The 18,483-nt window shown below is 32.2% G+C and overlaps 2 protein-coding genes across 2 annotated transcripts; both read left to right on the top strand.

Annotated features, from left to right (window-relative positions):
• Positions 1 to 1,645: 1,645 nt before the first annotated feature.
• Positions 1,646 to 5,195, top strand: LOC115987164 (bark storage protein A-like). Its single transcript, XM_031110661.1, has 6 exons — positions 1,646 to 2,002; positions 2,096 to 2,163; positions 2,497 to 2,652; positions 2,779 to 2,988; positions 4,182 to 4,361; positions 4,862 to 5,195. The coding sequence occupies exons 1-6, from the start codon at positions 1,759 to 1,761 to the stop codon at positions 5,015 to 5,017; spliced, it is 1,014 nt and encodes a 337-aa protein (XP_030966521.1). The 5' UTR covers positions 1,646 to 1,758; the 3' UTR covers positions 5,018 to 5,195.
• A 5,799-nt stretch (positions 5,196 to 10,994) lies between these two features.
• On the top strand, positions 10,995 to 17,491 carry LOC115987929 (bark storage protein A-like). The gene is made up of 7 exons (XM_031111536.1): positions 10,995 to 11,300; positions 11,446 to 11,513; positions 11,858 to 12,010; positions 12,104 to 12,285; positions 15,761 to 15,785; positions 16,896 to 17,075; positions 17,231 to 17,491. Exons 1-7 carry the CDS (start codon positions 11,000 to 11,002, stop codon positions 17,384 to 17,386), a joined length of 1,065 nt encoding a protein of 354 aa, XP_030967396.1. The 5' UTR covers positions 10,995 to 10,999; the 3' UTR covers positions 17,387 to 17,491.
• The last annotated feature ends 992 nt before the right edge of the window (positions 17,492 to 18,483 follow it).

Here is an 18,483-nt window from a genome sequence, read left to right on the forward strand (position 1 = left end):
TGTTTTCTTTCCCAAGTAAAAAAAAAAAAAACTCTAATTTTTATTTCCAAGACCACTGATAGTTATGGTTTTCTTACTCTTGTTTACTGGAAAATTGAATCATAATTTAATTCTTCAATTAAAATAGATCACCTTTTCTTATCCTATAAAGATAAGAAAAACGATTGTACTAGAGGATATCAATTTTTTATAATTTTTTCACAAAGGCTAATATGATATATTGTAATTAAAATAACATCATTTTGACATTAACACATCATTGGTATCATTTTTATTAATGATGATTAGTATTACAAAATACCGTGGGTTTGTCAGTACTTAACCCTAACTCTATTATTCACTCCAAATTAAAAAAGAAAAAGAAAAAAAAAAAACCCCAACACTATTAAATAATTTCTTTGTTGCTTACTTGGCTTTTGCCACTTAACCTAAACATCATATTGCTACGTTGAGATATGAAAGGAAAGAGGTTAATGCAATGATACCAAAAGGTAAAATACTATTACATACTACACACTATACACATATTGCTTTTTAACTGAAATTACGATTTGAAATTATGATTTTAGTTAAAAAACAATGTATATATACAGTAAGTAGTGGATCTAGGAATTTTATTTAGGATGATCATTAAGAAATTTAAATTACCACAATATTTTTCTTAGTACCATTTTTTAAGGAAAAATGAAATTAGAAATTATTTTTATTGAATAGGTTGAACAAGTTACAAATTTATCCTTTTGTTTTATAATAGGTATTTTGTTGAATAATTTTTTCATTTGTTGTTGTTTGGTCTTGTATTATTTTTGTTTGGTTTATGTTTGTTGTTATTTGGGTTAATATTTATTATTATTATTATTTAAGCTTAAAAAAAGAGATTAAGAATTATGTTTGGGGCAGAATTAATTTTGGAGTAATGCTACGTCCATAACATTTTTATAATAAATCTTATGCAAAAATCTGTTATTAGTGGGTAAAAAATAATATTAGTATTTGACCCTAATTAGAATCAATAACAACTTACTACATTTATATTTATTATAAAATTATTGTGAAAATGTTGTGAATGTAGTAGCACTACTCTTATTTTTGCTGAACCCAAATCTATATATATATATATATATAATCGAAACCTCTGCTAGTACCACAATTTTCCACGTTAGCACAATATTTTAAAAAAAAAATTCCACGCAACACAATATTTAAAAAAAATAAAAACATTATAACTCCTCAAAATCCTAGCAACCTTACCCCTCTCTTAAGTTAAGAAATATAAAGCCACGGTTTCTACAAACTCTCTCTCTCCAACACAAATTTCCACATCAGCACATCTATATATATATATAAAACCGAAGCCTTTGCTGGCATCACAATTTTCCACGTCAGCACAATATTAAATTTTGGCCGGGCTAGGATTCGCTGCTAGTTTTTGTAATTCTCAAATCAGGGTGTTCAAAATTTTTATTAGGGTAGTCACAATAGGTTAGTTTAGCATATAATATTTTTTTAGTAAGTTAATATATACATTTTTTTTGTAAATTAGGATTGTCTTTTGACCGCTTTGGCTTGCAGGTAGAGCCGCCACTATGTTTGGAATAACCATTACTCGTAACAAAGAAAGTAGGTGTGTGATGACACCGGCCAAACAAAAATTTTGGATAATTTTAGAATATGCCTTGCCGGAAATCTCTTAAGTCTGAACAAGTCATATGCTTATATATTGGAAAATAAAGCAGTCTCTTTCACCAGAACCTAACCATGGCTACAAAACTAGTTACAAGATGTTCACTGCTTATGCAGGTTTTGGTTTTCTTTCTGGCTGTTGTTCCTGATGCATTTGCTTTACCACTAAACAGGTTGAAATCTCTGACTGTAATCAAGGAGGTAAACCGCAGAGGGCCTTATCTTGGTCTCATCACAGTGTATGAACCTGAAGAGAATGCTTTTTTTGCTACTGGGGCTTTTAAGCCTCACAAGACTCACCCATTTGTAGACTTATCAGGTGAATTTTGTTCCCCTCCATCTATGGCTTGTTGAAGTTGTAGTTTTATTGGTATTAAATTAGTTTGTTAAAAATACAACTTGAAATTTGCAGGTCGGCGATTCCGGGTTGGAAAGATACATGGTGAGAAAGTCATCTATGTGAGATGTGGGGTTGGAATGGTAACTAAACACACCTTTAGATTCTAAATACTATAGCATACACCATGGTGGTTATGTTATTTTTGAATAAAAATTATCAGTCCCACTTAATGTTTCATGAATAATAGTTGGTCACACTTTTTTTTTACGTGACATAATATTAAAGTTAGTAAAGCATAAAATGGAACACAAAAAATGACGTCGCTATTTTACTAGATGCTATTTTAATGACCAAGAATACCAGCTACAACTAGTTTACCTTAATATTTAAATTTTCTTATATATATATAATCAATATCTATGTGCCTTGTTAACCTTTATAGTTGTTATTTTGATTGGTGTTGGGTAAATCAGGTAAATGCTGCAGCAGCAACACAACAAATGCTGGATTTGTTTGACATAAAGGGCATAATCCATTTTGGCATTGCCGGGAATGCAAATGATTCTATGTCCATTGGAGATGTTATCATTCCCAAACAATTTGCTAACACTGGCATTTGGGGCTGGGTGGTATATATTTAACTCTAAAACTTTAGTGTCTTTTAATCTTTATATGATTTTTTTTTTTTTGCTTTGGTTGTTCTATGTACTATATGTTCTGTGCTGCTTATGTGAGGAAAACTCTTTTGTTGACAGAACCTTAATAGTACAACGAACCTTAGCGATGTTGTTCACTTGGATATTGCAAGCTACAATGTACCAAAAGGTGAAGGAACTAATTTGTTGGGACATATTGGGTATAGTGATGAGGAATTCTACTCTGAGTTGGGGAAGCCCAATACTGCTCAGCCGCTGTTTTGGGCAGAAACAAGTAAGCATTGGCTTCATCTTGCTGCCAACTTGGAGGTATGACTAACATTCAAGCTTCTTCTTCTTACTTTTTGGATTATTTTTATTATTACCATGTATTTTCTAGTCAACAGAAAGATAGATCAGATAGGAAATTTGGAAATTTGTAGGTGATTTTGAAGTTTAAATTGTTAGGTAAGGCAATGACAAGTCAAATTGAGTTCATATAAATTATAATAGATAAGGAATTGTATGTAACATTATTACTCCATGCCTTAACATCCAAAAGTCATTTTGCATAGCCCCAAAACACCAAATGTGCAGTGCCCAAATATAAGATAGTGACAAGTATTGACAACTAGGTATAGTACTACAGCCAATAAAAAAAGAAGGAAAATTAAAGTTTCTCCTTTGACATTTTCTTCCATTCTGTCATCAAATTAATTAATTTAGGTAAAATATGTGTAAGGTAATTTGATGATCGAAATTTCAGGAAATGACTGATGAATTGATCTAGAACTTTATAATCTTGTTGATAATCAAAATCTATTTTGGGTTAAATTTTTAATTTGGTACTCCAACTTAATATAGACGGCAAAATCTACCTAAACCTATTTACCCAACTAAACCCAAGTATCATTTACCCAAATCACTCAACTCTGAAATATCCCAAAACTATTAAAAAGACCAAAATACCCTTAAAACCACCAAAATGACTAAAATACACTCTAAATGACCAAAAATACCATGAAACCTCTAAGATGACCAAAATACTAAAAAATGTTCTAAAATGACAAAAAATTACTCATAAACCCCTAAAATAACTCAAATACTCCAAAATTAAAGATAAAATTAAAAATTTAGTTTGGTCCCTTGATAATTAATCATATAAACTTAGTTCCAATTAATTGTATCAATTTAGTCCCCTTTTGAAATCAACACAATTTTATCATTGAATCTTCTCTCCATTTAAAGTTTAACGAAATTAGTTAGTGTGGCAAATGGAATATAAATTAAAAGATTATAATATAAAGTTTAAAAAAAATTAAAATCAACTGTTAATTTCATTAAAATTCAAACAAAGAGGAGAGTTCAAGGTGAAATTGAATTGATTTTGAAGGTTAAGCAATTTATATTGATACAATTAATAGTTGAGAAACTCAATTAAACTTTATCTCATAGTTTGAGGATCAAATAAGTAGGGTATTTTCTTTTTATTGATTGTATTTTCAATTTGAGTACTTTTTCAGGGGATGGAATTGGAACAGTGTGTGAATTCAAGCTTGTGCCTCCCACACAAGCCCAAGCTAGTAGTTGGACTAAGGGGATCAACATCCAACATTTTTGTGGATAATGCAGCTTATAGGAAATTTTTAGTTAGAAATTTTCACGTGTCATCCGTAGATATGGAGAGTGCAGCTGTAGTAATGGTAAGTTTCTTAATCACTCTATATACCAGTTATAAAGCTTGAGTTCAACTATAGTATCATTTACAAATTGATAGCTTAATAATGATTGGCAGGCAATATATATATATATATATTAAAGTTTAATTTAACCTTTGCATGGATGTTAAGTTAGCCTAAGGTTTAGTTAGTTCGATTGACAAATTCTCATAGTTGAATTAGAGACTTGAAATTGAATTATGCCTACTTAAAAAAAAAAAAAAAAAATTAATGCCTTAACTTGATAGTAAAAAGCAATTATCTTAAAGCGAATGCATTACTTTAAATCTTATCATATCTAAAAAAAATTTTTAAAAAAAAGAAGAAAAAAGCCAAGTTAGCCTAAAGCTAAACACGAGCTTTTATTTATTCATGTGAGTAGATTTTAGTTCAAAATTAGTGGCTATGCATTTCGCACTTTGATAACCTGATAGGAACTTATTTTATATAGAGAAATAGCTAATACAAAATGGCACTTCTTTCAGACAAGCTTGTCAAATGGTTCTCCAGTGATAGTATTCAGAGGGTTATCAGATTTAGCCGGAGGACAATCAGGAGGAAATGCAATTTTAAAATTTGGACCTCTTGCAGCACTCAATACTGCCAAAGCTGTTGTTCAATTTATCAAGACATTACAATGATGTAATTTTTATTTGTTATTGCTTTCGTAAACTCATACCTTTGATGATGTTAGCCAGTGATGTTCATTTAAAGGCTATCTATGGACATGTTAGCTTTTATGCATAATGAATAAAATATGTAAGTTCTTAACAATGAATTCATTAGTCTCTAAATAAAGGAAAGGGTATATTTAAGATCTGTTTGGGATCTACTTATTTTGTTGAAACTGAAAACTTTTTACTAAAAGTATAGTAGATAAAGGTAAAAATGAGCTAAAATAGTTCAGTGAGACTCATGAATAGTACCAAAAAGTACAGTAGAACTCATAAATAGTAGCAAAAATAAGTTGAATAGTAAAATAATTTGGCTTTTTAATTTGGAGCCAAATTAATGCATTCTGTTTGGGACCCGCTTATTTTGCTGAAATTGAAATTTTTTTTGCTGAAAGTACTGTAGATAAAGGTAAAAGTTAGCTAAAATAGTACAGTGAGATCCATGAATAGTATCAAAAAGTGCAGTGGGGCCATGAATAGTAGTAAAAATAAGCCGAATAGTAAAATAAGTTGGGTTTTTAATTTTTTCCAAACACACTCTTAGTTGATTTTCATATTGGAGTTGAAATCAAGTGTAATTTCTCAATTCTTTGAGTTGTAATAGTGCGAGTAACAAGAATTGAACAAACTGCATGAAAGCAGGCACTATTTGTAAAAGTTTTCTGATGTGTCAAAGAAGATTTATTTCACAAATTTCTCTGGAAAGGCTATTCAAAGAAAGGTTTCATTTCTAATCAAGTGTTGATAAATCAAACTCAATTCTAGTGTATAATGCTTGTAAGTTTTGCGTCACATCAAGAAGAAAGTATCTTATCAAACACAATCTCACTATGCTCAAGTAGAAAACATAAAGGAGGAATCAATAAAAGAGAAGTTTTATTGATACTTTAACATTACACACACTGTGTTAAACACACACACCACTATTCACTATTTCACTCTTTGCTTTCTTATTCCTTATATACACTGGTATTTTGCTTTCGTACTTGCACTTGTTGGATGCTTGATACATATCGTAGGAAGTCTTATATAGAAAACCAACCTATACTTCACTTCAAAGTCAAAGAGACGAATTAAAATTATCACCTAGCTACAAGTTGGAAAGTTTGACTGCATGCAAAGAAGATTCAACAATATCAACTCTTCTTCCTTTAAAAACCTATACCACGTTTTTATTTTTTTCTCACACATGAAGTTTCAAAGACAACATTCACCAACTAAAGAATCCCATTGTCCCTTTATTGCTTTCTAGTATCGTAAACATATGTAAACACATATAAACACATATCTTACTTGTTAGAGATATATTAGCCTAATATCATAGGCCCAAGTTCAATCCTTCAATGTATATAAGCCCAAGCCCAATCCTTCCATTGGGCTAATATATCTCTAATAATACTAACTCACATGCACAATATTGGTTTTGATGCGCGTATCATCAATACCTATAGTTTTCAAATAATTAAAATTATCCATTCTCACAATACAATATATCGATGTGAAAAAAGTGCTAACTACATTTACCCTTATAACTTAAAAGGTCTAATAAAATTGCAATTGAGATCTTTTAAACCTAAGATCCATATAGTAAACACTTAATATAGGACTCAACACATGCCTACATAATACCAATGTAATGACCCGAGGAAAGTGCTAACTATATCATACCCTAAATGGACTAGTTAAATTGCAATTTGAACTTCTTGTAATTACTTATAAACCTAAGATCTAGTTAGTAAAATACTTAATTTGGGACGTAACATACGACTGCATAATATACAATCAAACAATTTTATCAATCAAATTCGCACAATTTGGGTGTTGAAATACACATGCATCTTATACATGAAATCCACAGCGGAATTAAAACAACATCTACTTCATATCTTAGACTTTTAAATTATTGCAACTTCAGGTGCACCATTAAAATCTTGCAACTTCTGGTGCATGAGCTTTTGCGACATTAAGTTTTTTTTGGAACTTTAAATCGTGCAACTTTTGATGCATAAACTTATGGGATGATTAAGTTCTTCTGGAACTCATATCTCTCCCTCAAATTATTTCATGAATTTAGGGGACGTTTTACTGTAAGGTACTCATTTTATAATTCTTCATGGAAATGTGTCAAATAAAGATTATTTACTTTTAAGCAATCCTATTGGGATGCTTGGTATTCAAAATAATATCTCCAATATTCATTACACCAAGGTGGATCTCATCAAGGATCTTGATAAATAATTATTTAATCAATTTGTGTCCAAAATTATTATACATGTGTCACATATAATTTTAATATGCTTAAGATAAAAATAAATGCTATAGAATTGCTTGATTTATCACTGATGATATTTAACAATATTACCATATGTAATATTGTGGTTGCTCGGTCCAATGGAATGAAGGTTTTGGGTTGAGGTCCCCTATTCACTTGTATTATGGGTCAGAAATTTCCAACGATGGGAGGCCCCAAAGGACATTGTAGGTTTTTATAAGAGACAAACAAAGGCTTTTTTGGTTTCCTTTCTCGTAACTCTGCCTTCCCTGAGATGATAAGTGATAACAATGTAACTGATCTCTTTTTATGAAATTTGGATTGGACTTCCTTCTCTCTGGGACGTATATCTCCTCACTACTCTTGTGTTTCTCTCCCCTATTTTCCCAACCCCTTGCCCCTTACCTATCAGTCACTATTTATAGACTCCCCTTAATGGTGTCGTCATGATGAGAGGGTTATTCCCCATATTGGTGGGCCCCTCTATGCTATATTCCTAACCAAATGGGACCTGCCACTCGCAGCTAATGTGACCCTCTTCGAACTTGCACTAGGCGCCATTTAGCTCGACAGGCGAATTCCCCCAAGCAAGTCTGACCCTAGACATTTTGGGGCCTAAGGCGAGAACTAAAATGTGAGATTTTAAAAAAAATTATATTTATGTATTAATTAAATTAATATTTATTTAATGTTTTTATATTATAATATATTTCATTTAAAATCTATTTTTCTTGCCTTTTGAGATGCAAATTGATTAATTAAAATTTTGTAATCAAGTCCTTCTAATATCTCATTTTCAATCGATAATATAGTTAATCTACTTAATCTTTCTTGGGACATTGTCGATCTTAGATATGATTTTATTAACATCTCCTTTTGTGTTGTATTTTGTTTATTACCAATAACAAATTTATCCATTGAGACTTAATTAATTAATTTTTTTTAAAGTTTTTCATATCCAGATGCATATTTTCTAGTAGACATTTCTAATTAAACAATATTTACAAATAAAATAAACACTATCTATAATATATTTATAATGACTGGAATAAAAAATAACTTTCAAGTGTAGAGCAATAGAACCTGATGTATATAAAAAGTACTATTGTAGCTTCACCGAACAATAACAAGTAACAAGTATCTAGCAATCTCTACTTGCATAAATAAAGACATATGCATTATATTATTCAATGAATTAACACTAATAAAAATTATATATATATATATATATATATTTATTCTAAATATCCGAACAATAACAAGTATCCATTTTGTGTATAATTTTTTAGATCGGTTTTGTATTTTATTTGGTTGAATTTTGGTTTTTCAATAGGTTAAGGATGTTATTTTTGGGACAATTGATTTTGTTTAGATCAAAGAATTTTTTGGGTACCAATGTTTACTAGGATGTACCCAATTTTTTGTTCTTCGGTCACAAGGATGTACTAGATTTTTTTGAAGTTTCATTTGAAACTATTTTTTTTTTCTACTACCCTTCTTTTTCAAAATTTTGGAGCCCCTTCCACTTGGGAGCCTTAGGCAATGGCTTAATTGGCCTAGTGGAAGGGCCGGCCCTGCCCCCCCGGCATTATCTTTTGATCTCGGTATAATAGAAGATATTTAGTTAGGCCATGAGCTCGGGCCAAGCTCGTCGAGGGAATAGGCTAGGTGCTCGGTTAGTAATTAGGGTGAGATGTGCCCACCTAGGAAATGTGCAATGAGCTCGGTACAGGCTGATAACCGTGGCCTGTACAAATATGTTTAGCATGAGATCCATAATATATAAATTTAATAAATAAGTACTTAAATTTTAAGCATGAATCTTGTGATAACAAATGACTTAGATGATAAAATTACCAATTCTTAGGGAAAACTTACAATGGGTTGTAGTATCTCATAAATAGTCTTTAATTTCGAAAGGTAGAATGAGGACAACTTTCTTTTCAGAATTTGGCTAGAGCTTCGTGTTGATAACGTGTGAAATAAAGGATATAGCAAGACAAGAGAAAGAACTATGAGAACGAGATAAAATATATAGAACTGAAGTGATCATCCACACAATAAATCTGATGATATATCTCTTGTAGTTTATATTAGCTCTTCTGCATTTTACCAGGAGAGTGTACACATATGTATAGCTCAAGTGTCGGTAGGGAGGAGAGAGAAGCAAATTCAAAGTTGGCAGTTGGCTGAGAGATTGCATTGAATTTCCGCATAAAGAAAAAAAGGAAAAAGTGCAGCACATGTAATTATCTCATTTCCAAAACATGTGGAACCTAACGTTTATTTTATAACATATCTCTGGTTGTTAGTCTTCCTCACATTTTGAATGTGAAAGACAACTCACCAACATGAGGAAAAAAAAAAAATTCAGCAAAGAAGAATAAAAAATAAAAATGCAAATAACATATGTAAAATATTGTTAAGACAAATCACCGTCCAATTGCTAAAGTTGGTGACGATTCTTACACTTTTATCGTACAAAGGACAAGAACTACAGAAATCTTAAGAAAACAAATTTCATAGCTTTTATTTATTTTTTTACAATTGTTGACCGTGCAAATTATTATTGGAATAACATCACTTACCTAACATATCTCATGCGTTTACAATTTTAAACAAACATCATGATAGCAAAATAGAAGAGATCAAATGATCAATGCCAATCAGGGGCATAGCCAGGATTTTTAACTTAGGGGGGCAGCAAATTACATACTTGTACATTAGTCATAACTCATTTATTTATGTCTATGTATGTGTGAGATAGATAGAGTTAAAAGAAATAAAGAAATGAAACTTAAAGATTAAGAATGCCACCAAAAAAAAAAAAATCACTAGTTTAAGCAAAATGATTTACTTTTAGCAACTTTCATATTTGAACATGCACAAACATAGGGTACTTTTATTTACTTAAATATATATATATATATATATATATATATATATATATATTTGGTTTGAGTAAACATGTGTTTTGTTGGGTGAAGTCCGTTTGAGAAACTAAAATATTGTAATTGTAAAAAAAGTCATATTTCAAAATGAATGCTATAAAGAAATTAACATTGTATGATGCATAAGCCCCACAACAAAATAAATACATGAAAATTGCTCCAGTCAATTGCTGAGCCAAAGGCTAATGACTGAAAGATAACTAATACTTTTACTTTGTTTTAGTCATTTTATATGCAATAATTTGCTAGACAACCCCACTTAGCTAATTATTTTCATTACTTCCATATACTTTCTTTAATCCTAATAGTTCCATGCTCGATACATCCTATCATCAGCCAATAAAATTGAAACATACTTATCGTATCAAATATTTTTTATCACTCATGCTAGTATGTTATTCTATGTAGTTTTGAGAGATAATTGTCTCAGCCCTTTGATTGATCATACTACCACAGCATGTTTCAAAGGGGAAACACTAAAACTAACATTAGGCTAGATATGTGAATTTTTTTGGAGGGGCCAACTGATACATTTGCAGGGGCCATTGTTTTTATATAGTATTATATAGGTGTTTCAAAAGCTTGGGGGGGCCATCCCCACCCCCCCAAAAAGGTTATGTGTGCCTCCGCCCCAGATGGCAATGATAGCAAAATACAAAACACTATAAAATGGTAGGGTTGGCATTGGCCATTAATGGTCGGCATCTCTGAACAAGCCATTTCTTTATGTATAGGAAAGTACATGCAGCAGTCTCTTTCACCAGAACCTTAACCATGGCTGCAAAACTAGTTAATAGAAAATGTTTACTGCTAATTCAAGTTTTAGTTTCGTTTCTGTTTCTGGTCATTGTTCCTGCTGCATTTGCTTTACCACTAAAAAGGTTGAAATCTCTGACAGTAATCAAGGAAGTAAACCGCGAAGGGCCTTATTTAGGTCTCCTCACAGTGTCTACATCTGAAGACTCTGCTTTTTTTGCTACTGGGGCTTTTCAGCCTCACAAGACTCATCCAATTATAGATTTGTCAGGTTATTTATATTTATTTATTATTATTTTATAATGTTAGATTTATTTATATTTTTTATTTTTTGTGAGAAAGAATTTTATAATGTTAGTTGAAGTTGAAGTTATTGGTTTTTAGTTAGTTACTTAAAGAAAACTTCAAAATTGCAGGCCGAAGATTCCGGGTGGGAAAGATCCATGATAAGAAAGTCCTCTACGTGAGATGCGGAGTTGGAAGGGTAAAAAACACTTTTAAATTTGTAATATTTAATCTAAATAGTATTGAGCATCTTGTAATGAAAACATGTTATTTATCTTATTTTCAAATAAAAATCCTCGGTTCCACTTTTAGCATTCATTTTATACTATCAATCGCAATTTTCCATGTCATTTCCTTATAAAGTACCGAGTTTTAAAATGAAAAAAAAAAAATTAGACACATTACTATAATTGGTAGAGCACAAAATGGGATATTAAGAATAAGATATATGATTTTTATTCTATGTTTTTCAATTTCTTATTATGTATATGTCTTTTTGTTCACCTTATAGTTTTTATCTCGATTGGTGTTGGGTGAATGCAGGTAAATGCTGCTGCAGCAACACAACAAATGCTGGACTTGTTTGACGTAAAGGGCATAATCCATTTTGGAGTTTCTGGGAATGTAAATGATTCTTTGTCCATTGGAGATGTCATTGCCAAACAATTTGGTCACACTGGCATTTGGGACTGGCTGGTATATATTTCAGTTCACTCTATGACTTTAGTTTCTTTCAATCTCTATATTTGCAATTTATATTATGCGTTGGAAAATTCTTTTTGTTGACAGAACCTCAATGGAACATCGAACCTTGACCATGTTGCTGAATTGAATGTTGCAAGCTACAATGTACCAAAAGGTAAAGGAAATTTGTTGGGACTTGTTGGATATGGTGAGGAGGAATTCTACTCTGAGTTTGGGAAGCCTAATATAGCTCAGTTGCTGTTGTGGGTACAAGCAAGTAAGCATTGGCTTCAACCTAGGTTGCACGGACACGCCATTTTTGGCATCGTGTCCATGTCCGACATGTTTTTTTGTTTGTTTTTTTTTTTTTTTTTTTTTTTTTTTTTTTTTTTTTCGCTTCTCCGACACGGCTCCAACACGGCGTCGACGCGGTTCTGACACGTCCGACACGCCAGTAGTAAAAAAAAAAAAAAAAAAAAGCACAGATTTTGAGAGGTGGACTTACCATAAAACCATAAAACATTTTTAGAGTCTGAAAATTGAAAGTTCAAACCACAAAACTCTCAAGTTCTTCTCTGTCACTAAAACCCACCCCCCCTCTGTCGTTGCCGCTGCCCTCTATCCCTCGCCGGAGTTAGATCGGGCCGGTCGGCCTGAAAGTTGGAACCACATATCTCAAAACTCTTAAGTTCTTCTCTATCGCTGAAACCCACCCTCCCTCTGTCGCTGCCGCTGCCCTCTGTCCTTCGCCAGAGTTAGATCGAGCCGATCAGCGAGCTCTGACGTCGACGCCGTTCCCTCTGTCCCTTCCGATCTCTATCTCTCTCGGCGTGGACAACAAGTCCGATTCTCTTCTCTGTTCTCTCTCTATTTTTTTTTTCTTTCTTTCTTTCAGATGTTAATTTTGGTGTGGGTGGGTGTACTGTTAACTGTTAAGCACTTATTTATAACGCGTTTTGTTTGATTTTTTTTTTTAACTGCTGCTGTGGTCTCACTGGCCTGTGGGTGTCCCGTGCCCTCTGTCATTTTTTTTTTTTTTTTTTATTAGTTGTAACTTATAATTTATAAATTTGTTTTTGTGTGTCCTGTAATAGTTTTATTTATTTATTGAAGTTAAATATTGTAGGTGATTTTACTAAAATGAATACTGAAAATGAAAGTGAGAAATCATTAGCTGAGACAGCTACTGCTCCTCTATGGAAATATGTTACTAGGTTAGAAAAAGCAAGTGTTGGGGGTGGGAATGTTTCTTTCAAATGTAACTATTGTGAAAAAACTTTCAAGGGGTCTTATTCAAGGGTGAAGGCACACTTGTTAAAATTGCCTAAGTTTGGAATACAAGCATGTGCCAAGGTTGGAGATGAGTATCAGAATGAAATGCAGAAATTAGAAGATACGTTTGAGGAATCTTCGCGTAGATTGAAGAAGCTTAAGCTAGTGTCTTTACCAACTGATTCTCCTACTAGTCCTAATTTGGATAGTAGGGAGAGTAGTATAGCTACAAGTCATCCATTTTTCCAAAAAAAAAAAGGGGTTGGGAATTCTCCTTTGGAGAGGGCTTTTAACAATCAATGTCGAGAGCAATTAGATTCTCTTATTGCTAGGACATTTTATTCTGCTGGTTTACCCTTTCACTTTGCTAAGAACCCGTATTGGATTGAGATGATCAAGTTTGCAACTAATAATAATTTAGGGGGCTATATTCCTCCGGGTTACAATAAATTAAGAACAACTTTGTTGCAAAAAGAGAGGGCACATATTGAGAAGTTGTTGAGGGCAATTAAAGACACTTGGATTGGAAAGAAAAGGGTTTAAGCATTGTAAGTGATGGGTGGACAGATGTACAAAAAAGGCCACTTATCAATTTTATGGCTACATCATAGAAAGGGCCAATTTTTATCAAATCCATTGATGGTACCAAAGAGTACAAAGACAAGCACTTCATTGCTGACTTGTTTCTAAAGGTCATTGGTGAGGTTGGGCCTCAACATGTTGTCCAAATTATTACTGATAATGCGTCTGTTATAAAGGCTGCAGGATCTATTGTTGAAGCTGAATATCCTCATATATTTTGGTCACCTTGTGTTGTACATACTCTCAATTTGGTTTTGAAGAATATATGTGCACCTAAGTACTCTTTACAGAATGAGGTTGCATATAATGAATGTAACTGGATTGCACAAGTTTCAGATGAGGCAACTTTCATTCGTATTTTCATCACAAATCATTCTATGAGATTAGCAATTTTTAATTCATATTCCCCTTTGAAGTTACTTGCTGTTGCTGAAACACGATTTGCTTCAATAATCATCATGCTTAAAAGATTGTTTCAAGTAAAACAAAATCTTCGAAATATGGTTGTTAGTGAGGAATGGATGTCATATAGAGAAGATGATGTAGGAAAAGCTCAAACTGTGAGGGATTATGTTTTGAATGATTTGTGGTGGGACAAGGTTGTGGGACAAGGTTGCATATATTCTGAGATTCACAGAACTTATTTATGAGATGCTTTGAGTGGCTGACACGAATGCACCTATTCTCCATAAGGTGTATGAAATGTGGGATTCCATGATAGAAAATGTGAAGAAAGAAATATACCAGCATGAAGGCAAGGAAGACTATGAGGAGTCTCTATTTTATGATGTGTACACAATATACTCATTGAACGGTGGACTAAAAATTGCACACCACTTCATTGCCTAGCGCACTCCTTGAATCCGAAGTAATTTTTCTATCTCTTTAATCTTTTCGTTTATATTCTTTAGGCATTTCCAAACAAATAAACTAAACTCATTAGTTGTACTTATTTATTTGCTTTTAACTAGGTATTATACTATTAAATGGATTGAGGAAGTCAGAGGCCGTGTTGCGCCACATAAGGATGCTAAAATTTCAATGGAGAGAAACAAGTGCCTCAAAAGGATCTTTCCTGATCCTGATGATAGGTAGAAAGTTAATGTGGAGTTTGGTTTGTTTAACACATTAGAGGCTTATGATGAGGATAACATGGAGGATAGGTGGAACTACAATCCAATGCTTTGGTGGTCAACTTATGGGTCTACTTTACCACTGCTTCAAACTTTAGCTCTAAAGCTTCTTGAACAGCCTTGCTCATCATCATGTGTTGAGAGGAGTTGGAGTACATATGGCTTCATCCATTCTATGAGGAGGAATAGAATTACTCCTAAACGTGCTGAAGATTTAGTGTTTGTTCATTCTAATCTTCGACTTCTTTCAAGGAGGAGGCCCGAGTACACTACTGGAGAATCTAAGAAGTGGGACATTGGTGGAGATAATTGGGATGAACCATTTGGAGGACCTGGGTTGCTTGAGATTGCTTATCTCACACTAGATGAGCCAGAGATGGAGACAAGTATTCTTGAGAATAATGACTATGTTGATGACAATAATGTTGTTGTTCTGTGATAATCTTGAAAGTTTAAAACTTGTTATCCTTTTATGTTTTTAGTTTGATGTTGAACTTGTTATCCTTTTATGGTTTGTACTCTAAACATTTTATGTGTATTATTGTACTACTTTGGGTGTTAGTTTACTTATTTGTAGTTCTACATAATTTGAATTCTAGACATAAATGTATTTTATGTCTAAAAATATTAAAAAATGTGCCTAAATATAAAATTTAATTAATTATTTAACTGCTGTGTCGCTGCCGTGTCGTGTCCTTATTTTTCAAAAATTGCCGTATCCCCGTGTCCGTGTCCGTGTCGTGTCCTTGTCCATATCCGTCTCCGTGCAACTTAGGCTTCAACTTGCTGCCAACTTGATGGTATGACTAATCTTCAGGCTTCTTTTTCTTCCTTGGGACTAGTTTTGTTATTAATTTATTGTATCTTCTAGTCAACAAGAAGATAGATTAGATAGGGAATTTTGATTGAAAATAAGGCTAAGACACAACATTTCCACAATGTAGAGGGCCATACCAAGCCTTAAGTCCTTAACACCCAAAAGCCAGTTTTACACAGCCCCAAAACAGCAAATGTCTGGTGACCATTTATAAGAAAGTGCCAACTAATGTATCTTCTTGACCGTTTTCAATCACTACTACAAGCTATATAAAAGCAAGGAAAAATTAAGTTTCTCCTTTGACTTTTCTTCCATTAAGTTATCAAATTAAGTTAGGTGAAAAATGTGTAAGGTACAATAAGTATAGAGACACACCAAAATTGATGACAAATTTCATACTATCTGAGATGGCAAATTGTTAATAATAGATAGTAAAGTACAATTAGTGGTGGCCTTATATGAGAATTAATATTAATAACTTGTTAATTTAGCAGGTGTGGATTTTATTGTCAAAACTATTGAATCAATAGCATTGCTCGTGTAAGATAATTTGATTATAGAAATTTCAGGACACGATTGATTGGGTCAAGAAGTTTCTAGTCTTGCTGACTAAATAGAATTTTAGGTTAAATTATTAATTTGGCACTCCAAGTCTCCAACTATAAGGTAACATTAAAAATTCAATTTGGCCCATCAACTATTAATTGTATAAACTATAGCTCCACAGCTATTTATTGTGTCAATTTAGTTCCACAACTTTTAAATCAAGTCAATTTTATTGTTGAATCTTCTCTCCATTTAAATTTTAATGAAATTAGTTAGTGTGGTGAATGGAACACTAGTTGATAGGTTATTATATAAAGTGTAAAAAAAAATTAAATTAAAATCAAATTAAGTTCAACTATTAATCTATTAAAATTTAAACAATGGGGATACCTAAAGATGAACTTGATGTTGAAAGTTAATGGATTAAGTTGACACAATTAATAATAGACAGACCAAAATAAACTTTACCTAATAGTAGGAGGACCAAATTAGTAGGATATTCACCTTTTATTAATTTAATTTATATATTCAATTTAAGTACTTTCAGGGGATGGAACTGAAACAATGTGTGAATTCAAGCTTGTGCCTCCCACGAAAGCCAAAGCTGGTAGTTGGGTTGAGGGGAGCAACATCCAACACTTTTGTGGACAATGCAGCTTACAGAAACTTTCTAGTTAGGACTTTTGGTGTTTCATCCACAGATATGGAGAGTTCAGCTGTAGTTATGGCAAGTTTCTTAATCACTCTATAGTCTATATACTGCCAGTTATAAAGCTCGTATTCAACTTGTATCATTTACAAATTGATTTCTTAATATATATAATTTGATAGTAGCTTATTCTATAAATAGAAATAACTAATATAGAGTGGTAATTCTTTCAGACAACCTTGTCCAATGGCTTCCCAGTGATAGCATTACGAGGGCTATCAGACTTAGCTGGAAAACAATCAGGGGAGAATGCATACACTAAATTCGGATCCCTTGCAGCATTTAATGCTGCCAAAGCTGTTGTTCAGTTTATCAAGATATTACAATGATGTAATTTCTCAATTCTTGAGTTGTAATAGTACGACTTGCAGCAACAATTGAATAACGTGGTTGGTGGAAATTTTTCTCCAAACTCATTTGAAAGTAAACTTTTTCCATTTAATAAAGTGCATGAGAGCGGACAATATTTGTAAAAGTTGTCCGAAATAAGATTTATTGCACGAGTTTCTTTGGAAAGGCTATTAAAGACAATCAAGTTTCGCTAATCATGTTTTGATAATTCAAGCACAATTATTTTGTGTATAATCCATGTAAGTTTTGTGTCATATCATGAAATAAGTGGTCAGATGAACCACTAATTCTGTTACCCCTTACTATTTTTTATTTGACATACTGTTTAAAAAATTAATTATCAGCTGAAATATCATATCATATACTATAGCTGGGTTTGGATACGGATGAAAAGGAACGCGTCTGCTTCTACGTGCTTTTTTTTTTTTTGAGCGTTTTGTGGCTGTTGTGTCACACTAGTGGGTCCCATGTACTGTTCACGAAACTCATAAACCTCTTTTTTCCAGCAACTTTTTCATTAAAAATGGGTCTCACTACATTATTCACACGTTTAAAAATTATTTTACTACAATGTTTTCAGTTTTCAGCAAAATAAGCGATATCCAAACGGATTCTGTATAATAAAATTTGGGCTTAGAAACTGTAGTTGCGCCAAGTGGCGGCACAAAATTGAAGAAAAAAAAAAGAATAATAAAAGTTGAGTTTAGAAGCCATAATTGCGCAAAGTGGCGGCACAAAATTGAAGAAAAAAAATTAAAATAAAAGTAAAAAATAAAAAATAATGTATATCACTATATCCTATTATAATTAGGATTTCTAATTAATGTGTTTGTTGTTATCCTATGAGAAAAATGGAATAAAAAATGTCATATTTTTATGGATAGAATGAAAAAAATAATGTTGATATCAACATAATGTAAAAAAAAAAACTAAAAAAAAAACACGTGAATAAGGCAATAAGGATATAAGATAGATTTTTTTTTTTCAAAGGATATATATTGTTATAGTCCCATTTGATATAAAATTTAAATCCTATTGAAAATAGAATTGTTAATCAACGTGTTGTATTGCCATA

The sequence above is a fragment of the Quercus lobata genome, chromosome 4, assembly GCF_001633185.2.
Source record: "Quercus lobata isolate SW786 chromosome 4, ValleyOak3.0 Primary Assembly, whole genome shotgun sequence".
NCBI classification, from domain to species: domain Eukaryota; kingdom Viridiplantae; phylum Streptophyta; class Magnoliopsida; order Fagales; family Fagaceae; genus Quercus; species Quercus lobata.